Source organism: Schistocerca cancellata, chromosome 10 (assembly GCF_023864275.1).
Source record: "Schistocerca cancellata isolate TAMUIC-IGC-003103 chromosome 10, iqSchCanc2.1, whole genome shotgun sequence".
Lineage (NCBI taxonomy): Eukaryota > Metazoa > Arthropoda > Insecta > Orthoptera > Acrididae > Schistocerca > Schistocerca cancellata.
In genome coordinates, this window is record NC_064635.1 from 78,816,845 (window position 1) to 78,841,930 (window position 25,086).

Consider the following 25,086-nt stretch of genomic DNA (forward strand, 5'->3'; position numbering starts at 1 on the left):
TGCGCAGGTCGCACCAGTGTTTAAGAAGGGTAGTAGGAGTAATCCATCGAACTACAGACCTATATCATTGACGTCGGTTTGCAGTAGGGTTTTAGAGCATATACTGTATTCAAACATTATGAATCACCTCGAAGGGAACGATCTATTGATACGTAATCAGCATGGTTTCAGAAAACATCTTTATTCGCTCGAAGTAATGGCCGCTATCGACAGGGGATCTCAGGTTGATTCCGTATTTCTCGATTTCCGGAAAGCTTTTGACACCGTTCCTCACAAGCGACTTCTAATCAAGCTGCGGGCCTATGGGGTATCGTCTCAGTTGTGCGACCGAATTCGTGATTTCCTGTCAGGAAGGTCGCAGTTCGTAGTAATAGACGGCAAATCATCGAGTAAAATTGAACTGATATCAGGTGTTCCCCAGGGAAGCGTCCTGGGACCTCTAGTGTTCCTGATCTATATAAATGACCAGGGTGACAATCTGAGAAGTTCTCTTAGGTTGTTCGCAGATGATGCTGTAATTTACCGTCTAGTAAGGTCATCCGAAAACCAGTATCAGTTGCATAGCGATTTAGAAAAGATTGCTGTATAGTGTGGCAGGTGGCAGTTGACGCTAAATAACGAAAAGTTTGAGCCACATGAGTTCCAAAAGAAATCCGTTGGAATTCGATTACTCGATAAATAGTACAATTCTCAAGGCTGTCAATTCAACTAAGTGCCTGAGTGTTAAAATTACGAAAAACTTCAGTCGAAAAGACCACGTAGATAATATTGTGGGGAAGGCGAGCCAAAGGTTGCGTTTCATTGGCAGGACACTTAGAAGATGCAACAAGTCCACTAACGAGACAGCTTACACTACACTCGTTCGTCCTCTGTTAGAATATTGCTGCGCGGTGTGGGATCCTCACCAGGTGGGATTGACGGAGGACATCGAAAGGTTGCAAAAAAGGACAGCTCGTTTTGTATTATCACGTAATAGGGGAGAGAGTGTGGCAGATACGATACGCGAGTTGGGATGGAAGTCATTAAAGCAAAGACGTTTTTCGTCGCGGCGAGATCTATTTACGAAATTTCAGTCACCAACTTTCTCTTCCGGATGCGAAAATATTCTGTTGAGTCCAACCTACATAAGTAGGAATGATCATCAAAATAAAATAAGAGAAATCAGAGCTCGAACAGAAAGGTTTAGGTGTTCGTTTTTCCCGCGCGCTGTTCGGGAGTGGAATGGTAGAGAGATAGTATGATCGTGGTTCGATGAACCCTCTGCCAAGCACTTAAATGTGAATTGCAGAGTAAACATGTAGATGTAGATGTAGATGTAGATGAATTAAGCAGACTGACAGTTGTGACGGTACGTCACATAAATATTGACATTTTTATCGGTTGTATACCGTAATTAAGTATTTTATGAATATAATTAGTGTAAAAGATATAGTTAATGTTCTTGAAACAACTGATATGCAGCGATAAGTAAAGAATAGCATCTTTATTTAATGTCTATGAAAATAAAAAAGGATCAAAAGAGACGCGATTGTTCGGCCGAGGAGGAAGGACGTATTTTGTGGTAGACACACTGTTTTGTTTCGTGGTACGGAAGGCAGCCATTGAGCGGCTACACATATTTTATGTAAGCTATTCGTATTTCTGCTTAAATAAACTTGTTAGTATTATTACAAAACGAATTTCTTTGTAATAGTTGTCACCTCAAATGCTCGCAGTGCCTAACTATTTTTAATAAGCATTTTTTCAGTAATTTGCGCTGCGAGCTCATCTTCCGATGCAGCCTCTGGTCGGCCATTACGCGCCGAAGTATTAATTTATTTTTCAGTGTTCAAAATGGTTCAAATGGCTCTGAGCACTATGGGACTTAACATCTGAGGTCATCAGTCCCCTAGAACTTAGAACTACTTAAACCTAACTAACCTAAGGACATCACACACATCCATGCCCGAGGCAGGATTCGAACCTGCGACCGTAGCGGTCGCGCGGTTCCAGACTGAAGCGCCTAGAACCGCTCGGCCACACTGGCTGGCTACCACGCGGCCGCTACGGTCGCAGGTTCGAATGCTGCCTCGGGCATGGATGTGTGTGGTATCCTTAGGTTAGTTAGGTTTAAGTAGTTCTAAGTTCTAGGGGACTGATGACCTCAGCAGTTACGTCCCATAGTGCTCAGAGCCATTTGAACCATTTTGAACCAAGTTTTCGTAGCTTTGCTTATGTAAGGGACCACTGTTGTAAGTACTTAAGATCAAACAGCAATCTGCTTTTCGTGAGAAAACGAGATTGCTTGGCACACAAACTTCCTTCAAACTACCCGTCCTACTACATCAAAATTGATCAGTGGAGTTCAGCTTAATACTGTTGTACAAGAACATAATACAGTTACTATAATTAAGAAATTATGAGAGGGTGTTACTTATTGAATGAAAACTATAGAGAATGCATTTCTTTTCCTGTATTTCAGTGAACTTTGTACACTTACAATTCTGTCGTTTGATAGGCGGCGACGACAATAAAGTTCACCTCCTTTTCCAAAAACAAGATATTTCTATTCTTCACTTCCAGAAAATTTGAATACATGAATGTTTGGCAACTCTTACACATACTTTACTGGGTTTTATCACTGAAATATCAATTTTCATTAAATGTAACAACACGTTTTGATAACGCCGTAGCAACACGTCCTCTTTCCACAAGATACAGATTAACAGTCCTCTTTTTTTAATAAATCAATTGTCTTTTTTTTTGTTTTGTTTCAGAGTCTATACTCAAGGATTCACAACTACTATCGTTGCGGGGATTGCGCGCTAAAGAGTTTCTTGCTGTCCAGCTGCGCTTCACTTCACTTCAAGTACTTTTTGAATCACATTTACATTTACGGTATTTACATACATTACTGAGCTTCTCAGAATAAAATCAGGCACAAATTAGTTTAAAAAAAGCAGTGAGGCACACATAACATTATAGACTAACAGGGGAAGCTGAACGTGTACGGATAATGACAGGTTTATTAAATGAACCTCAGAGACGTGCTCAAGATTGTGAAGTAGCAGATATTTGGACAGAGACAAATACTATAACTAAACAGTCTGATGACCTCACGCCCCCCTCTACACCCCATTTCAGTTTAAATTTGAAGAAAAAGAGTAATGGACGCACTTAGTGAAACTGCTCGAATGCATCGTTTCAAGGCAATGTATACTGAGAAAATTTTCTGGACCTTCCAGCTGCGTCAAGTGGTTATATATCCAGGAGATCACGGGCGAGCACTCCTCGGCCACTGACAAGTGGTGACTGCCGTGTGATTCCTTCTGCCGTGTTTGTATAGCCGCCGTGCTACTGTGACGTCACTCTGTCGCTCATTACAGTGCCATGCACGCTATACAATCAACAGTATTCGAACAGCCGTTAATAATGCGACAGCGACCATTGCATGTGAGGAGAGGCGGATCCGCCAGTATAAAAAGAGCCGAGGAGTGTTGTGTTGCCGATACGGAAGCCGTAACAGCAGCGTGGGTGGGTCGGGAGAGCTCAACGACTTCGAACCTGGACTGTTGTTGTTGTTGTGGTCTTCAGTCCTTAGACTGGTTTGATACAGCTCTCAATGCTACTCTATCCTGTGCAAGCTCCTTCATCTCCCAGTACCTACTGCAACATACATCCTTCTGAATCTGCTTAGTGTGTTCATCTCTTGGTCTCCCTCTACGATTTTTACCCTCCACGCTGCCCTCCATTACTAAATTGGTGATCCCTTGATGCCTCAGAACACGTCCTACCGACCGATCCCTTCTTCTAGTCAAGTTGTGCCACAAATTTCTCTTCTCCCGAATCCTATTCAATACATCCTCATTAGTTATGTGATTTACCCATCTAATCTTCAGCATTCTTCTGTAACACCACATTTCGAAAGCTTCTATTCTTGTCCAAACTGTTTATCGTCCATGTTTCACTTCCATACAAATACTTTCAGAAACGACTTCCTGACACTTAAATCTATACTCGATGTTAACAAATTTCTCATCTTCAGAAACGCTTTCCATGCCATTGCCAGTCTACATTTTATATCCTCTCTACTTCGTCCATCATCAGTTATTTTGCTCCCCAAATAGCAAAACTCCTTTAGTACTTTAAGTGTCTCATTTCCTAATCTAATTCCCTCAGCATCACCCGTCTTAATTCGACTACATTCCATTATCCTCGTTTGGTTTTGTTGATGTTCATCTTATATCCTCCTTTCAAGACACTATTCATTCCGTTCAACTGTTCTTCCAAGTCTTTTGCTGTCTCTGACAGAATTACAATGTCATCGGCGAACCTCAAAGTTTTTATTTCTTCTCCATGGATTTTAATGCCTACTCCAAATTTTTCTTTTGTTTCCTTCACTGCTTGCTCAATATACAGATTGAATAACATTGGGGAGAGGCTACACTCTGTTTCACTCTCTTCCCAACTACTGCTTCCCTTTCGTGTCCCTCGACTCTTACAACTGCCATCTGGTTTCTCTATAAATTGTAAACAGCCCTTCGCTCCCTGTATTTTACCCCTGCCACCTTCAGAATTTGAAAGAGAGCATTCCAGTCAACATTGTCAAAAGCTTTCTCTAAGTCTACAAATGCTAGAAACGTAGGTTAACCTGGACTAGTCATTGGAGAAAAAAAAAACATCAATCAGGGACATTTCAACCGTAGTAAAGCTGCCAAAATCTAGTTCCGGTGATGTGACTGTGAATTGGAACCGGCAAGGAACAACCACAGCTGAAAAGTAATCGTACAGACCTCATGTACTGTCAGATGGGGATCGCCAAGCATTCCGGAGTGTGGCTGAAAAAAAATTGCATGAAATCGGTGGAAGGAATCGCGCTTGGGTTTTAAAGCGCTGCCAGCAGTCCAGCTAGCACAGTGACTCCGCATAGGAAGTTACAAAGAAGGGGGCATAATGGTCGATCACCTCCTCGTAAGACACACATTTTTCTAGTCAGTGCTAAGCGATGTTAGAGGTGAGATAAAGAGCAACGCCACTCGACCGTGGACCACTGAAAACGAGCGATTAGGAGTGATGAATCACGCTACACCCTGAGGCAATCCGATGGAAGCGTTTGGATTTGGTGGATGCCACAGGAGTGTTACCTGCCAGTGCGTGTAGTGCCGACTGTGGAGTAGAGAGGCAGTGGTGTTATGGACTTTGATGTTTTTCGTGGTTAGCGTTTGCTTAAGTACGCTTAAGGGAGCGTAGGACGTCAAAAATTTTTAAAAATCGTTTTTTCAAAAATGTTCCTATTTTGTAGCGTACATCTTTCTGAATAGTTTGATGTATAAAACATATAGAATTGAGAGATTATAAGGCACGTTATTTGGTCTTAAGTGTACCAAGGTGCAGCGCTAGACCTTTTGCACAGCATTCTTCTGTCATACGTACGATGGGGTGGAGATCTCTTCTGAACAGCAAATTACAAGCCATCCCAGATTTGCTCAGTATTGTTAATGTCTGGGTAGTTTGGTGGGCAGCAGAAGTGTTTAAACTCAGAAGAGTGTTTCTGGAACCATTCTGTAACCATCAAATATATATTCAGGGTCCTTGCAAATAAAAAAAAATTATTGAAGAAATGCCTTCATGGCGGTACACAAAACCCAAATGAAAGTTTTAACCAATGTGTATGTGAAAGATCGCCAAAAACCATTTTTGTGGGAAGAAATGCACTTGCTATTGGCGTTTATGATTCAGTTTCATTTTTAATGGTGTGCAGAGCAGAAAATATGTTGTAGAGAAAATGAGGATTATACCCTGAGCGAACTGCATCAAAGGTTTGTATGCAAGAGACAGAGAGCGTGTAATGAAAGCAGATAAATCATTTTTGGTGGTGATAAAATCAAGAAGAGTGCATCATAGGAATGTGAAATGAAGGAAATTGATTTAGAAAATGAAAACCTGCCTACGGTGCTGGACACTTCTAAAAGAATGCCAAATACAAGCATAAACTTTAACGGTCATTTTCCGAAAAACACAATTTTCTGTCTTTAGGTACATGTAACATCCAAAAAAATATCGTATTACTTTCGAGCTTGGTATGCTTATTAAACAAAAACTTCTTAATGCAAAACTCTAGAATTTTCCAAATCTCTTACATTTGTAAAAATTGAGATAATTAGCTATAAAATTTGACTTTTTTCCAAACACGAAGTTTAAAATATAACAGTTCATTCATTTTTTCATAAATTCTACAGTTTCACACACCTGTAAGTATGGTTTGTATGCTGCGCAAAATTCATCGAATAATTTCTCTTACATCTGAAGAAAAGTGTACCTATAGCAACAAATGCAGTCAATAGTAAGCGAAAAAATGATGAAATTTTATATGTAAAAAATTAATTTGTTATGTTTTTGAACTTTTACTGCTATGAATGCGAATCCAGAATCCTTCCTGGTCATGTTGACAAAGTATTATTAATTTATTTGTAAAATTACACGCAGTGGAAATTAAAACGCCCTGTGGTGCTTCTCCTGTCCCAAGTCGGCCCATTTGTCGTCCTAACCCCCTTAAGAAAACGCGAAATGAATAAGGATAGAAACACATCTTACAGCAATGATTACTGTACGAAGTAGAACTGTTCGGAGACTATGATTGTATCAACATGACAAAGTAACCTGCCATAAAGCAGTATATGTTAGGCAATGTTTTGTGGACAACAACATTCCTAAAATGGACTCGCCTACCCCTAGTCCCGACTTGAGCACACTCGAACAGATCTGTTATGAGTTAGAACGTGGACTTTGCTCTAGATCCTTTCTCCAGCGTCACTACCTTCTAAGATTTCGGGTATTCAGGAAGAACGGCCTGTTATTCCACCACAGACACTCAGAAATTACATTGAAAGTGCCTTTAGCAGTGTTTAAACCGTCATTAAGGCGAGGGATGGCTACACCCTACATTAATGTCAACCAATAGATCTAACTGTATATATGACTGTTTTCAGACGTAGCCCTGCCTCTGATAGTGTGCGACAAGCCTGTGACGGGACTGTTGTAAGATGTGCTGGGTATACCAGACCGATCTTCTGTCTCGGATCTCCACAGGGATATGATCGATGTGGGGAAGGTTTGGGAGAAGGTGTAGCATAAGGATGCACTGAGACAGAGTATTGCGTAAACTAGGCAAGAAGTGGACTGTTTTGAGAAAACTACTGTTTTGATTACGAATGTCGCTACGTTTGTACAGATTTGAAAGCACTTCTACGTCTGCGTCTGCCTATCCCGCAAGTTTTATAACGAATGCTCATTTACAGAATACTTCATAATCTTATGCTGCCGCAAAACGGTGAAACGCGTCATTAAATAATAATTTTTTCAATAAAGGTCTTTACTATTGAAATAACTTGTAGCAGTTGCTGTACCAGCCAGCTAATGGAGGTGAAAAGATTTTACTTTAGGAGCCATGAGAAGAACTGTAGTAGAATATTTATTTCTAATGATGATGATGAATAGTAGAAGTATGTTTTTCAGTTGTTCCATTCTAGGATGATGAGCATGTTCCCTCTTTTTCAGCTGCTTCATGGGGGTGGTCGGGGCATTTGGGCACGTTTAATCTCTCTGTGGAGTACGTTTAGGATATAGTGCCTGTCTGTCAAGGCGACAGTGTGTACTTTGGCATACTGGACAAACGGTTACTCGTCACTGTAGATGTACCATATACGGGTGATCAGACTAAATGGGAGACGCTTATTAGACTGAAAAAAAATTCAATTATTTAATTGCATGTATTGTTGATGGTTAGTGGGATTTGTATGACAGGTATTTGGACGGAGCCATAAGAGAAATGGAGGTAAGGTTTAGTTTAGTTATGTGCACACTCCAGATATCATGATTGTGATCTCTCACTATAATGCAATAGCATTCTGCCCGTTATTTGATTGTGTACATGCACAAGCACATCATATTATTACATACACAAAAATTCTTCTGTGTAGTATAAGATGTAACTGACGTGTTTGAAATGAATGAACTGTCCAGTGTGATTACGTATGAAGTGAATCATATGTGTAGATGTGATACGTAAACATTGTTTTCTCTGCTTTTTGGATGAACAAAATGTATAACATTATGTCAGAGAATAATGCACTACTGGTCATTAAAATTGCTACACCACGAAGATGACGTACTACAGACGCGAAATTTAACCGACAGGAAGAAGATGCTGTGATATGCAAATGATTAGCTTTTCAGAGCATTCACACAAGGATGGTGCCGGTGGCGACACCTATAACGTGCTGACATGAGGAAAGTTTCCAACCGTTTTCTCATACACAAACAGCAGTTGACCCGTGTTGCCTGGTGAAACGTTGTTGTGATGCCTCGTGTAAGGAGGAGAAATGCGTACTATCACGTTTCCGACTTTGATAAAGGTCGGATTGTACCCTATCGCGATTGCGGTTTACCGCATCGCGACATTGCTAGTCGCGTTGGTCGAGATCCAATGACTGTTAGCAGACTATGGAATCGGTGGGTTCAGGAGGGTAATACGGAACGCCGTGCTGGATCCCAACGGTCTCGTATCACCCGCAGTCGAGATGACAGGCATCTTATCTGCATCACTGTAACGGATCGTACAGCCGCGTCTCGATCTCTGAGTCAACACATGGGGACGTTTGCAAGACAGCAACTATCTGCACGAACAGTTCGACGACATTTGCAGCAGCATGGACTATCAGCTCGGAGACCACAGCTGCGGTTACCCTTGACGCTGCATCACAGACAGGAGCGCCTGCGATGGTGTACTCAACGACGAACCTAGGTGCACGAATGGCAAAACGTCATTTTTAGGATGAATCCAGGTTCTGTTTACAGCATCATGATGGACGCATCCGTGTTTGGCGACATCGCGGTAAACGCACATGAGAAGCGTGTATTCGTCATCGCCATACTGGCGTATCACCCGGCGTGATTGTATGGGGTGCCATTGTTACACGTCTCGGTCACCTCTTGTTCGCATTGACGGCACTCTGAACAGTGGACGTTACATTTCAGATGTGTTACGACCCGTGGCTCTACCCTTCAATCGATCCCTGCGAAACCCTACATTTCATCAGGATAATGCACGACCGCATGTTGCAGGTCCTGTATGGGACTTTCTGGATACAGAAAATGTTCGACTGCTGCACTGGCCAACACATTCTCCAGATCTCTTACCAACTGAATACGTCTGGTCAACGGTGGCCGAGCAATTGGCTGGTCACAATACGCCAGTCACTACTGTTGATGAACTGTGGTATCGTGTTGAAGCTGCATTGGCAGCTGTACCTGTACACGCCATCCAAGCTCTGTTTGACTCAATGCCCAGGCGTATCAAGACCGTTATTACGGCCAGAGGTGGTTGTTTCGGGTACTGATTTCTCAGGATGTATGTACCCAAACTGCGTGAAAATGTAATCACATGTCAGTTCTAGTGTAATATATACGTACAATGAATACCCATTTACCATCTTCATTTCTTCTTGGTGTAGCCAGTAGTGTAATTATCAGACAATTAGCTTAACAGTCCGATTTGAAAACTAAAATCTTATTTTTCATATTCTATGTAATAAAATTACGGTATAAAAATAATGTACAGAACATTGTCTAATAATGTTAATTTACGTGATTTGTGTAAGGAATAGATCAATGTTTCTAAAACAGACGTACAAATAAATACCACTATTCGAAAAAATGATACAGAAATGTCAGCGAGTGTTTGAGTTCAATACCAGTGTCAAAATGCACGCAAAAAACTCACAACTAGACTAATAAGAAATAGTCAGTTTAAGACGGAAAATCACAATCTTCATAACTTCTAGCACTAATGTAAACTTGGAAAATTACAAAGTAATTTGTAATATGAAGAATGTAGCAAAATTCATGTAATGTATTCAGGTTTATTGTAATGACATTATTTTAATGCCACGTACTGATTTGAGTGACTAGACGAATGAAATTCTGCAGACGCCCTTAGGTGCTTATATTTTGGGATTCGTTAAAATGTTGGAGGAAGGAAAAATAAACCTCGTCATTAACTTGCAAAGTGTCTCATTTTATTAAATTCAAACCGAAGGATCGTTACATTAAATCACTATGACAAACAGTGTCTCTTTGTTTTGATTAGTATGTTGAATGAAACTGCTGGAAAGGGAAGTAATTGCCTTAATAACACTGCAAGGTAGACGATCAGCAGCATGCTGTGCAAGAATACATCACAAGCTCAGCTTTTAAAATGTACTTTGTAGTGTAATGTTTTAAGTTGGCTGTTTCAAAATGGAAGTATTTACTGCAGACAGGGAAAATAGTACGTTACCGGGAATCTAGAAATATGGAATCTGTCCTGCCTTCCTTTTCATAAAGAATCGTACTTCCGTTATACCATTTTATGCTGCTGTTGATATTATCTCGAGAGGGCCTAGTTTGGAGTTTTTGCCAATAGAGAGCTCATCATGACATTTTTTTACATTAACATGACACATGTCCTGTGGTTGTACAGTTTGTGTCCTTAATGCAGTGGTTTCCAAAGCTTTCTGCACATTGATGCCGTTGATCATTGCTGGTTCCTCCGCCTTTTATGACCAGTTTCCCACCCTAAGGGCAAGGGAGTGCCCCGAATCTGTGTCCGCTCCTCCGCCCTGTTTGACAAGGCAGTTGACAGAACGAGGGTGACTTCTTATGCCGGAACTCTTCGGCCGACCGCGCCAACAATTTTTACTCAAAAAGTGAGCAGCGTCCGCTTTCGAACCCAGGAAATAGGACGATTTTGTTAGTAGTCAAATCCGCTACCTCTTGACGACGGGTACATGGCTCGCTATCAATACCAAATGTATTGCTTATGCCAATGACTTTGGTCCACCTCTCAGTGTATGAAATGCCCTATATTTTAATTAACTATCTTGGATACTAAACATGTTAAAAGTTAAATTTCAAAATAACAATAATAACTGAAGAAGTAATTAAAATCTTAAAAACCATTAAGCTGCAGAAGAAGACTTTAGAAATGGTCTCCATGAAAAAAAGCAATGAGTTAAAATTAACCTCGAAGAGAAAAAAATCCCAGGAGAGTGGAAGGTAACCTTCATACATCCATTACTTGAGAAAAGCAATAAACAAGACGTTAATAAGTAAAGGAGAACTTCTTTGCTACCAGTGGCGAGTAAACTATTTTCCAAGATTCTACTAAACAATGTAAAAAACACTAGACAGTCATTTACTTGAATATCAAGGTGGTTTGAGGGAGGGCAGATCATATTCTGAGTAAATAATGCACCAGAAGTCTACCATAGGCCACGGAGTACTGAGTTCAAAAGCCGGTGTAGTAATCGTTGTTGATTTCAAAAAAACCTTTGATTCTGTGCACAAGGAAACTATAGATAAAATAATCCGAGAATATGACGTAAAGTCAAATTAGCAAATCTAATTCTTTAAACACTTAGAGACATTGTATCTAAAACAAAATTTATTGGAGAAATAACTTAGCCTTTCGACATAAACAAACCTGTATGGCGAAATGATATCATTACACACATTCTTTTTAACTACAGTCTAGAAAAAACCGCGAGAATTAGGAATGAAAAACTGAATGGATCTAAGATTTCATCAATGAAGTTGGGAAGAGTAAACAAAAATATTGGAATGACCTGTCTCATATTTGCAGATGACGTAGCTAAACTTCCTGAAAATGTGACTTTGGCTGTAAAACAAAATAATCTTTTAGAACAAAAATCACAACTAACTTAAGAATTTCTGCAGAAAAAAAAACAATTTTTTAACAAACATAAAAAATACACTGAAATATCTGAAAGCAGAGATTGGCCACATGAAGTAGATATAAAAAATTAAATATCTTGGGAAGACAATCCAAGAAAATTATTTCAAAAACTCTGCTCTAGGAGGACGGATGTATAAAATGGGAAGGGCATATGGTATAAGAAAGACTTTTACAGTAACAAACGTCTGTCTAAAAAAGCAAAATAAGATAATGCAGAACAGTAGTGTAGCCAGAACGTCTATATGCAAGCTGATGTCTAGCATAAAAGCTATAACTCATATAAATTAGAAATATTAGAAAGGTGGATCATCAGGAAAATATTACGCCCACGAAAAGGTACGAAAGACTGGAAATTACGAAGCAATGGGAAAATATATCGAAATTTAGAAAACACATGCCTGATCAGGGGACGTAACATCTACTACATCCATACTCCGCAAGCCACCTGACGGTGTGTGGCGGTGGGTACCTTGAGTATCTCTATCGGATCTCCCTTCTATTCCAGCCTCGTATTGTTCGTGGAAAGAAAGAATGTCGGTATGCCTGTGTGTGGGCTCTAATCTCTCCGATTTTATCCTCACGGTCTCTTCGCGAGATATACGTAGGAGGCAGAAATTTACTGCTTGACTCCTCGGAGAAGGTATGTTCTCGAAACTTCAACAAAAGCCCGTACCGAGACACCGAGCGTCTCTCTTGGAGTCTTCCAGTGAAGTTTATCTATGATCTCCGTAACGCTTTCGCTATTACTAAATGATCCTATAACGAAGCGCGCTGCTCGCCGTTGGATCTTCTCTATCTCTTCTATCAACCCTATCTGGTGCGGATCCAATACCGGTGAGCAGTATTCAAGCAGTGGGCAAACAAGTGTACTGTAACCTACTTCCTTTGTTTTCGGACTGCATTTCCTTAGGATTCTTCCAATGAATCTCAGTCTGGCATCTGCTTTACCGACGATTAATTTTATATGGTCATTCCATTTTAAATCACTCCTAATGCCTACTCCCAAATAATTTATGTAATTAACTGCTTCCAGTTGCTGACCTGCTATATTGTAGCTAAATGATAAGGGATCTTTCTTTCTATGCATTCGCAGCACATTACACTTGTCTACATTGAGATTCAATTGCCATTCCCTGCACCATGCGTCAATTCGTTGCAGATCCTCCTGCATTTCAGTACATTTTCCATTGTTACAACCTCTCGATATACTACAGCATCATCCGCAAAAAGCCTCAGTGAACTTCCGATGTTATCCACAAGCTCATTTATGTACACTCCTGGAAATGGAAAAAAGAACACATTGACACCGGTGTGTCAGACCCACCATACTTGCTCCGGACACTGCGAGAGGGCTGTACAAGCAATGATCACACGCACGGCACAGCGGACACACCAGGAACCGCGGTGTTGGCCGTCGAATGGCGCTAGCTGCGCAGCATTTGTGCACCGCCGCCGTCAGTGTCAGCCAGTTTGCCGTGGCATACGGAGCTCCATCGCAGTCTTTAACATTGGTAGCATGCCGCGACAGCGTGGACGTGAACCGTATGTGCAGTTGACTGACTTTGAGCGAGGGTGTATAGTGGGCATGCGGGAGGCCGGGTGGACGTACCGCCGAATTGCTCAACACGTGGGGCGTGAGGTCTCCACAGTACATCGATGTTGTCGCCAGTGGTCGGCGGAAGGTGCACGTGCCCGTCGACCTGGGACCGGACCGCAGCGACGCACGGATGCACGCCAAGACCGTAGGATCCTACGCAGTGCCGTAGGGGACCGCACCGCCACTTCCCAGCAAATTAGGGACACTGTTGCTCCTGGGGTATCGGCGAGGACCATTCGCAACCGTCTCCATGAAGCTGGGCTACGGTCCCGCACACCGTTAGGCCGTCTTCCGCTCACGCCCCAACATCGTGCAGCCCGCCTCCAGTGGTGTCGCGACAGGCGTGAATGGAGGGACGAATGGAGACGTGTCGTCTTCAGCGATGAGAGTCGCTTCTGCCTTGGTGCCAATGATGGTCGTATGCGTGTTTGGCGCCGTGCAGGTGAGCGCCACAATCAGGACTGCATACGACCGAGGCACACAGGGCCAACACCCGGCATCATGGTGTGGGGAGCGATCTCCTACACTGGCCGTACACCACTGGTGATCGTCGAGGGGACACTGAATAGTGCACGGTACATCCAAACCGTCATCGAACCCATCGTTCTACCATTCCTAGACCGGCAAGGGAACTTGCTGTTCCAACAGGACAATGCGCGTCCGCATGTATCCCGTGCCACCCAACGTGCTCTAGAAGGTGTAAGTCAACTACCCTGGCCAGCAAGATCTCCGGATCTGTCCCCCATTGAGCATGTTTGGGACTGGATGAAGCGTCGTCTCACGCGGTCTGCACGTCCAGCACGAACGCTGGTCCAACTGAGGCGCCAGGTGGAAATGGCATGGCAAGCCGTTCCACAGGACTACATCCAGCATCTCTACGATCGTCTCCATGGGAGAATAGCAGCCTGCATTGCTGCGAAAGGTGGATATACACTGTACTAGTGCCGACATTGTGCATGCTGTGTTGCCTGTGTCTATGTGCCTGTGGTTCTGTCAGTGTGATCATGTGATGTATCTGACCCCAGGAATGTGTCAATAAAGTTTCCCCTTCCTGGGACAATGAATTCACGGTGTTCTTATTTCAATTTCCAGGAGTGTATATTGTGAACAGCAACGGTCCTACGACACTCCCCTGCGGCACACCTGAAATCACTCTTAATCACCCTCAACATCGCCAATTTAAAACGAGACGGTAGCAGTAGTGCAAAGATTTTGTAGACGTTGTTTAGCATGTTGAGGGGGCGATACTGATTCGTACTGCGACTTCCCTCCGAGTTTGGAATGGGAAAAATAGAACGTCACAAAACCAGGCGGCACGCGCATGTCAGGACGCATCTGCTCACTGTACATAGACTCCTATTAGCGCATCAACATTTCCGCGAATTCCTGACGGAATTCTAACATTGTCCTATCCGACCCTGCGGATTTATGTACCGCTTCTTTGCTGAGTGCTCCCATCATTTCATCTTCTGTGAGTGGCTCAATTACTGCAGCCTGATCCATCTAAACCAGTCTCGTTGGTAACTGCTGCAATATGTTGTCCCCATCCGGTGGTCCGTCGGCGTGCCGGCAAAGATGTGGCGGAAATGCTTCAAAAATCCAGCCGCAGTGTCCCCTTGCGTCATCAGTTGACGACCCGCTGAGTCATTGAGCACTGTGGCTAACGATCACCACTAACGTTTGTGTTCTCGCGACGCATGATGCATCGAAGTGCTTTCCCCCGTGATGTTGTCTAGACACTTTGCTAGGAACGGGATGCCTCCCAGTCGATGTCGCGTGATCGACAGGAAGCGTGCCTTGATACGGTGAACTTCTGCATGACGTTCTGTAGTCGGACCCTGAATTGACAACTCACGAAGCATCGTGTAATAATAATCAAGAGTCGTATTGCATAAGATCTCTTCTTCATAATATCGGTTTAGAACATACTAACCACCACTGCATCATAAGCTGGAATGCGACGTTGATACGTCGCCCATATATCCTCGACTCGCTTACGATAATGCGCTGCGACTTCTACACACATTTTGTTGAGGGCGGCATATGGTACTCCGATTAGATGTTCAGTAAAGGTAGTGGGCCATCGTTCAGCATCGACGATCTTATCTCGTAGGCCATCAGAAACATATATCCATGAAGTCGGCTCGCCAAGCGGTTAGTAAAAAACGTATATCCCTGCGATTTCCACGGATTTTGTTCTATGTGTCGGATAAGTCAATTTCCTGGTTGAAATAGCTCTGAGCACTATCGGACTTAACATCTATGGTCATCAGTCCCTTGAACGTAGAACTACGTAAACCTAACTAACCTAAGGAGATCACACAACACCCAGTCATCACGAGGCAGGCCGGGAATCGAACCCGGGAACCCGAGCGGGGGAAGCGAGAACGCTACCGCACGACCACGAGCTGCGGACCAATTTCCTGGCATATCGCTTGTAGTTAACGAGAGGTATCGCAATGAGCGATCGTTTGGAGATAATACACCGCTGAAGTCTCCACCCAGCAGTGAATGATCGAATCCACCAGGAAATAAGTGTACGATCTCTTCCAAATAACATTTCTCGTCTGTTTTCTGTGCCGGATGGGGCGTGAACATCCTATGGACTGTTATCACCAGTCTCTGTGCTGAAGGTATAAAACCAGGTTGCGAACTGGGATCCCCTCATGGACCAACATCACCGTTCCATTGTCGCTGTCTGAGTCGGGCGCGATATAGGAAATGTAGCCTTGTACTTCATGGAATGCAGCAGTACAGATTTCCTGCAGCATCAGAACATCTACATCTGAGGTATACAGCACGTCCCTAGTATTAACGTTAACAGTCCCTGTTTTGTATGTCTGGCGAAAATCTACAAAGTCGGTGGTCTCACTACACGTCCTCAGAAGATTATCAGTTCGAAGTCTTACTGCGACATTAATTGTTCTCAGTTGTGGAAAAGGGATGCGAGTCTCCACCAAGTGGAGGAGTCACATCATTGATATCTTCATCCTCTTCAGCCACGAGGCCCATATTGCCAGAATAATCAGGTGTCTCAGGATGAGGAGGGGCCGATTCTCCAGAGTAGAGGTGGCGCTTCTTGCAACGCTTCGGACAGTGTCGTTTATGCATCCTGATCTCGAGTTCCAGTGGTGATGAATCCTGTAGTTCATGTTACATCACCGTTGACACAGTACCCATGAGCCTTCCACTTCAATTGCCACGCCTTTTGTTGTGTGGTCGTCCACGTGGTCTATCACCTGCAAGGTCTGGGGCTGGGGTGACGTAGGAGCCATCCCAATATTATCGTGGCCTGAAGGCCCCTTTGTCATCTGTAGTGTTGGTTCGAGTATATGCTCCGACCTCGGCGTCACCTCCCCACTGAGCACTGACAAGTGTTTCACTGGTATTGTGGGGGCCACCTGCTTTAGTAAGTCTCCACTGTGTAGTTGCACGAGTCTCCTGTTCATGCACACAAATCGAAGATGTCCTTCACCACCACATCCAGAGCACGTCCAGGACTGGCTATCTACGCTCCTGGAAATGGAAAAAAGAACACATTGACACCGGTGTGTCAGACCCACCATACTTGCTCCGGACACTGCGAGAGGGCTGTACAAGCAATGATCACACGCACGGCACAGCGGACACACCAGGAACCGCGGTGTTGGCCGTCGAATGGCGCTAGCTGCGCAGCATTTGTGCACCGCCGCCGTCAGTGTCAGCCAGTTTGCCGTGGCATACGGAGCTCCATCGCAGTCTTTAACACTGGTAGCATGCCGCGACAGCGTGGACGTGAACCGTATGTGCAGTTGACGGACTTTGAGCGAGGGCGTATAGTGGGCATGCGGGAGGCCCGGTGGACGTACCGCTGAATTGCTCAACACGTGGGGCGTGAGGTCTCCACAGTACATCGATGTTGTCGCCAGTGGTCGGCGGAAGGTGCACGTGCCCGTCGACCTGGGACCGGACCGCAGCGACGCACGGATGCACGCCAAGACCGTAGGATCCTACGCAGTGCCGTAGGGGACCGCACCGCCACTTCCCAGCAAATTAGGGACACTGTTGCTCCTGGGGTATCGGCGAGGACCATTCGCAACCGTCTCCATGAAGCTGGGCTACGGTCCCGCACACCGTTAGGCCGTCTTCCGCTCACGCCCCAACATCGTGCAGCCCGCCTCCAGTGGTGTCGCGACAGGCGTGAAGGGAGGGACGAATGGAGACGTGTCGTCTTCAGCGATGAGAGTCGCTTCTGCCTTGGTGCCAATGATGGTCGTATGCGTGTTTGGCGCCGTGCAGGTGAGCGCCACAATCAGGACTGCATACGACCGAGGCACACAGGGCCAACACCCGACATCATGGTGTGGGGAGCGATCTCCTACACTGGCCGTACACCACTGGTGATCGTCGAGGGGACACTGAATAGTGCACGGTACATCCAAACCGTCATCGAACCCATCGTTCTACCATTCCTAGACCGACAAGGGAACTTGCTGTTCCAACAGGACAATGCACGTCCGCATGTATCCCGTGCCACCCAACGTGCTCTAGAAGGTGTAAGTCAACTACCCTGGCCAGCAAGATCTCCGGATCTGTCCCCCATTGAGCATGTTTGGGACTGGATGAAGCGTCGTCTCACGCGGTCTTCACGTCCAGCACGAACGCTGGTCCAACTGAGGCGCCGGGTGGAAATGGCATGGCAAGCCGTTCCACAGGACTACATCCAGCATCTCTACGATCGTCTCCATGGGAGAATAGCAGCCTGCATTGCTGCGAAAGGTGGATATACACTGTACTAGTGCCGACATTGTGCATGCTGTGTTGCCTGTGTCTATGTGCCTGTGGTTCTGTCAGTGTGATCATGTGATGTATCTGACCGCAGGAATGTGTCAATAAAGTTTCCCCTTCCTGGGACAATGAATTCACGGTGTTCTTATTTCAATTTCCAGGAGTGTAGATGACAGTGGTTCTACAACCGCCTATATTTAAATAGGAGGGCATATTGTTTGTAAGGCGATTCGCACCTGACGACACTGTTGAGCACTGGTTACATGCTAAAACCTGCCAAACGTTCGGCTGTATGAATAATTATGGATGAAGTGATTCGGTTATAAGAGATTTAGGTACCTCGAAGGGCTGCGCGAAGATACGAATCGTGCGCACACCAAGACCCATATGAGCCACTAACACGTCGCCAATATGATCATCAGAGTGTCGAAACTGGACGCATCTCATGCTGCGTCGTCGACGGTCTTGACATGCACAGTACTGCTCAGGATTAATAAATGCATTTCAGTGAGCTTCGTGTAATTAATATGCACCCCATCCCTTAATAAACGCTCAGTTTTGAGTGCTTTCGCTCTTGTGTACTCACTAAATAACGTGAACCGTCACTGTGGTTTTTCGAGACGTATGTGTCATTGCTATCCTTCAACAAGTAACGCAGGCGAGTATCACTGGTGTAAACACCACCTATTCCTCTAGTTACTCCACTGCTAAAGGCAGACTGGTTAAAAATGAAAAAAATAAAACAACTGAAAGAGAAGTGTTTAGAGAAAAAGTACTGAATATGGAAGGATTACAAGATAGGAGGGTAAAAAACAATGGTCTGAAGTGGCCAGAAAACAGGAAGAAAGAACAAATGGAAGAGATGAAAGATTGATCTGACGCAATTAAATTTTCCTGCAGACATAATGAGTCTAAACTTTATCTTTGATAAGGAGAGATGCTGAAGCAATAAATTAAAAGTTGTGTAATATGCAGCGCTTGAATACGGGTCTCCTGTTTACTAGGCAGATGGCTAACCACTGCACCACCCTAGCATTGTTGCTACCACAACTGTATGGACCACCCTAGTCCAATGTCCGCCCACGCCTAACACAAACTTCAGTTCACAACTTCATCCCATTTTCCCCTTCTTAAAGCGTCATTATTGACGAGGCTCTTTGACATTGGAATAGCCCCCCAGTTTTGTACACAATGGAACATCCTGCCTGAACCTCAAGTGTAGATGATCTATTGATCTGAAGGAATTACATTTTTCTGGAGACATATGACTATCTTCGATGAGGATAGAAGTTGAAGCAATGAAATTTGTGCCACGAGAGTGTTGTTCTTACAGTGCTATGGTCGTGTAGTGGTTTCCACATCTGTCTAGTATGTAGGAGACCTGGGTTCAAGTGCTGACCATGGCACAAATTTTAATTCATTGCTTCAGCTTTCACCCTTATAAAAGGTAAAGTTGAGACTCCTATGTCTCCAGGAAAATGTAATTTCATCAGAGGTACAGGCAGGATTTCCCCATTATATGCAAAGCTGAGATGCTGTTCCAATATTGGAGAGGCGAAAATCGGCTGAAGGTGAGAACTGAAGTTTGTGTTAGAGAGGGCATTCGTCTAGGATAGTCTGTGCAGGTATGATCCCCACAGAGCTATTTTGGTGTAGTGGTTAGCGCATCTGACGTAAGCAGAGTCGCAGCTGCAGCACAAATTTTAATTCATTGCTTCAGCTTCTATCCTTATCGAAGATGAAAGATCACTGGAGGAAAAGAAAAGAACAACAACACATGAATGGAAATGCCGCGTTGTCCTTAGTTGGCTCATTCGAGAAGAAGAAGCAGAAGAATCATTAGGTTACAGGATAACGAGAGCCACGAGTTGGACACATGTTGGAAATAGAGTTGTAATGAAAAGTAGAGGACCGTGTACTGACCCCCGCGGCCCAGCGCTTGTGCTGGGAGGGCAGCAGCTCGGCGATCATGAGCCAGGGCAGCGGGCCGAAGCCGGCCGCGAACAGCACCATGAAGAGCGCGAGCGCCACCAGCGGCAGCCAGCTGAGCGCCGACACGTCGTAGTCGAGCGAGCGGTGCAGCGCGAAGAAGGCGGTGAGCACGGCGTGGCAGGCGGCGGTGCCCGCCGCCGACACCAGCAGCAGCGTGCGACGGCCCGCGCGGTCCGCCAGCCGCGACGACGCGCACGTCGACACCATCTGCGGGCAGGCGGCGCGGCCGGCCGTCAACACGGGGGCGTCTGCACCCCAGTCTCCCACCCCAGCCCAAAAGACACCACCAAAGTATTCAATCCCATAGCCCACCTTCCTGTCCCCACTAAAATACCAGGGACCAACTCTCGATCAAAAACTAACTTGGAATCCTTAAGTAGCTACCTGCAGTATCATAGATCAATACTATCTTCACCTCATAGACGGCAAAGGAAACTCATGTTTCCGACGGACGCCGACAGTGTTTGCGCGGGGTCCCGGTGAGTCCAATGATGCGCGGTTGCTGAGCGACCGCTTCATTTGCTATTACTACGAACGCCCTCTACCACCACGATATAGGATGGCCGTTGGCAGCTTCTCTCAATCGCAGTCTCTGACAGGCATCAGTCACCCTTTGATAGTTCACTCATGCATTAATAAGGGGAATCTCATACTCGACGACACTCTTTAGTCTGCTTCTTGTGATAGCCGGACTTTATCACAGTTTGTTCTTTTGCAAAGTTTCTTTGTAACACTCGGAGAAATCTATAAGTAAAAGTTCTGTTTACGTATTTAGGAGTGAGCTGTCGTAAAAACTGCTGTTTTGAAGAGCACGCCGCAGTGCGTAGTGTGAAGCAGTCGCCCTCCGTTTCTGGCGGTGGCGCCGCTGTGGCAATCGCAGCTTTGGTGTCTTCCTCTGGTGGGAAAGGGGAAAGGTTGTCTGTTCACGTGCATTTAAGGGGCGCTATGAGCTCGCCAGGAGGGAGTCAGTCTGGGGTCAGTCTGGGTCGGTCTCTCGTCCCCAGCTTGCTAGTCTGTCTCCCGTCGCATTTGTTAGGCAGTTAGTGTCTGTCTGTCGTTCGGAGTGCTAGTATGTCTGTCGTTCCGATCAACCTTTAAAGCCGGCAAAATGAGAGTCTTTTCACTCCGCCAGTAAGAGAACTCAGCGGGTGGTCGCCCAGTCGGGGCTTACTTCCTGCATCTGAGTCTGCGCGTTAGGCCGCCAGTCTGCTCGAGTTTGCTCAGGCGATGGTCATTGGCGGCTGGCTCGATCGGTCGGTCGCTCGTGCACTGAGACACAAGATGACTTGTCCGTCTTCAGCGTCCGCGCATGTGAAGTCGCGACGTGAGTCCAGTGGGCCGCGGCGTATAGCGAGAGGTAGTGACTTCGCGGTCGACACGAGAGCAACAGGACTCAATTCACGACATCGGTCTGGCCGGTGCGAGCTGCGACGCCGTGAGACGGGAGATCGGCGCGCCTTCCTGCGTCCGTTGAAGCGGCTGGCAGCACACGGTTCGGAAGAGCGATTTGGGGGTGCTGCGCCAGTCCTTCGCCAGAAATCGCAGTTTATTAGAAGTTAAGTGATTGGTGATATCTTGTTTGATTTACTCTTGTTAAATTCTACTTGTTTTCTTGGTGAGGTCACCAGCCGTTTTACTTTGAGGTCGTCCCACCGTTCTTCTCCGTTTGCCCACCTGCGTGAAGGTGGTTCTTTATAAATTCGGTGGACCGTTTCTCCCTTGTGGAGTAGGGGCGGGTTAGAGCAATCTGCGGTTCGTGTTGTTCTGTAAACTCCCTATCAATCTACCGCACGTTAGTAGCTGCCTCTGTCATGTTCGTCGGACTTGTGGTGTGTTAACGAATTTATTGCTTGGAGTGTAACGGCGTAATACCTGAAATATGTTATGATCTTTGGAAACTTTCATGTTATTGGCTATGATCCCATCTTAAGTATTGTTTGGCCAACCTTGTAGAATTTTATATAAGATTGCATTTCATGGGCTTTTATTTAAATGATCATTTTAGTATATAAAGTTGCCACCCTGTCACCGTAAGACTTTTCTTAGAAGTTAAAATTAAGTTGCACCTTCGGTGGCAAGGTTAATATTTTAATTTTAGTGTTTTGTACCATTTCCATCCATGCTATGGGGGGGGGGGGGGGTGCATAGTTTGTGTGCTTGTGTGAATTGTTAAAACTCGTAGTTTAAAGTAATCTGGTGTGTTGCAGATTTGCACCAGTGTATTCTTTCAGAGGCTGTTGTGAGAGGTCGTAACTACGGCCGTGTCAAAACGGAGCGGCAAGGTTCTCTGCCCGAAAGCTCATATAGTCAAAACTTGTTTCTTTCTGCCTATGAATAAATTGTAACTTTGATATTTAGAGGGTGCTTTCTGATTATAATTTTAAATCTGTTTCTTTTAAAAAATGCTTTTAGGCACTATTAAAGTGAATAAAATTCCTATTTGTTAAAAGGAATTCGGTTATGATTTCATCAGTTACTTCCTGGCAACTACTTCCATGCTTACATAGTGTGATTAAATGTGTTAATGTTCTTGACGAATCGCTAGTAAACAAAATAAATTCTTAAGAATATTCTTTGAAAATAAATCACGGTTCAAGGTGTTCGCTAATTATTTCTGCTCGCGCCCTGTTTCCCTACGACGACAGCTGCTGTACTAGTCCGCTGCCCACCTCTCCTTATTGTTCTGTACGCATCAGTATCGCCCAAATAAAGGACCGCAAGAAACTAAATCTGCTATCTGGCTGAACATGGTGGACTACATCTACATCTACATCTACATCTACATAGATACTCTGCAAGGCACAGTACGGTAGGTGGCAGAGCGCTCCCTGTACCACTGCTTGTCATTTCCTTTCCGGTTCCACTCGCAAATAGAGCCAGGGGAAAACGATTGTTGTATGCCTTCGTATGAGCACTAATTTCTCGAATCTTACCTTTAGAAAGCTTTTGACAATGTTGACTGGAATACTCTCTTTCAAATTCTAAAGGTGGCAGGGGTAAAATACAGGGAGCGAAAGGCTATTTACAGTTTGTACAGAATCCAGATGGCAGTTATAAGAGTCGAGGGACATGAAAGGGAAGCAGCGGTTGGGAAGGGAGTAAGACAGGGTTGTAGCCTCTCCCCGATGTTATTGAATCTGTATATTGAGCAAGCAGTAAAGGAAACAAAAGAAAAATTCGGAGTAGGTATTAAAATCCATGGAGAAGAAATAAAAACGTTGAAGTTCGCCGATGACATTGTAATTCTGTCAGAGACAGCAAAGGACTTGGAAGAGCAGTTGAACGGAATGGATAGTGTCTTGAAGGGAGGATATAAGATGAACATCAACAAAAGCAAAACAAGGATAATGGAATGTAGTCAAATTAAGTCGGGTGATGTTGAGGGTATTAGATTAGGAAATGAGACACTTAAAGTAGTAAAGGAGTTTTGCTATTTGGGGAGCAAAATAACTGATGATGGTCGAAGTAGAGAGGATATAAAATGTAGACTGGCAATGGCAAGGAAAGCGTTTCTGAAGAAGAGAAATTTGTTAACATCGAGTATAGATTTAAGTGTCAGGAAGTCATTTCTGAAAGTATTTGTATGGAGTGTAGCCATGTATGGAAGCGAAACATGGACGATGAATAGTTTGGACAAGAAGAGAATAGAAGCTTTCGAAATGTGGTGCTACAGAAGAATGCTGAAGATTAGATGGGTAGATCACATAACTAATGAGGAAGTATTGAATAGGATTGGGGAGAAGAGAAGTTTGTGGCACAACTTGACCAGAAGAAGGGATCGGTTGGTAGGACATGTTCTGAGGCATCAAGGGATCACCAATTTAGTATTGGCGGGCAGCGTGGAGGGTAAAAATCGTAGGGGGAGACCAAGAGATGAACACACTAAGCAGTTTCAGAAGGATGTAGGTTGCAGTAGGTACTGGGAGATGAAGAAGCTTGCACAGGATAGAGTAGCATGGAGAGCTGCATCAAACCAGTCTCAGGACTGAAGACTACAACAACAATCTTTTAGGTCCTTGCGCGCAATGTACAGCGTGATTATAATTAAAGTTAAACTTTCAAACCGCTATAGAAATAAGACCACTGGTCAGAATGAAATCAAATTGCAACGAAAAACGTATGGCAGAAGAAAAATAAATAGTTACAAAATGTAGCAATAGATGGCGCTGTAAGCATCATAATTTAATAGTGGTCGACTACAAATGACAAATGAATCATACAACAATGCCTAAGGCGTACGTGTGACGTTAAACAAACTGTACTCCTCAGTCTGCATGGGTGTACAGGTCTGATAATGTTAGTTACGTAAGCCCACCCACCACGGCCAGGTCATATCATATCGGATGGAAAAACTCTAATTGTCCTGAGGCCAAAAAGCGTCAACCAAAATCCAATCGGATTATTAATTTCCGTGTGACTGGCGCAATACATGTTCAATATATAGTCCAACGTTTTCTGGAACAAGTTGAAAGCGAGAAACAGCATGTTCCACAACTGATCGAAGCGTTTCCGGGTTCACGTTCAGAATGTGTTGCGCAATGTGTGCCTTCAACGCAGCTGAGTTTGCAATCGAAACACTGAACACAACATCTTTCAGACAGCCCCACAGCCAGAAGTCGCACGGATTAAGATCAGGTGATCGGGACGGCCAGGCTGTAGGAAAATGGCGGCTGATAATTCTAGCATTTCCGAAACGGCGCTTAACTGGATTTCCAATGTGCGGACGTGCGCCATCTTGCATAAAAATCATCCCATCCACACATCCACGCTATTCGAGAGCTGGAATGACGTGGTTGCGCAAAAGACACTCATAGCGCTTACCAGTGACGGTACAGGTAACAGGACCGGAAGCACCTGTCTCCTCGAAAAAATGTGGCCCTATGATAAATGATGCCGTAAACCCGCACCACACACTGACCCTTTCAGGGCGAAGTGGTACTGGCTGATTTGCGTGTGG

At 44.6% G+C, this 25,086-nt stretch overlaps 1 protein-coding gene across 1 annotated transcript in view; it reads right to left on the bottom strand.

Annotated features, from left to right (window-relative positions):
- The window catches only part of LOC126106140 (facilitated trehalose transporter Tret1-like), a 63,139-nt gene that overhangs the window by 3,668 nt on the left and 34,385 nt on the right, over positions 1-25,086 (bottom strand). The window contains exon 6 of the mRNA XM_049912383.1: positions 20,061-20,336. Coding sequence (XP_049768340.1) covers positions 20,061-20,336 — 276 coding nt within the window. The remainder of the gene's footprint in view (positions 1-20,060; positions 20,337-25,086) is intronic.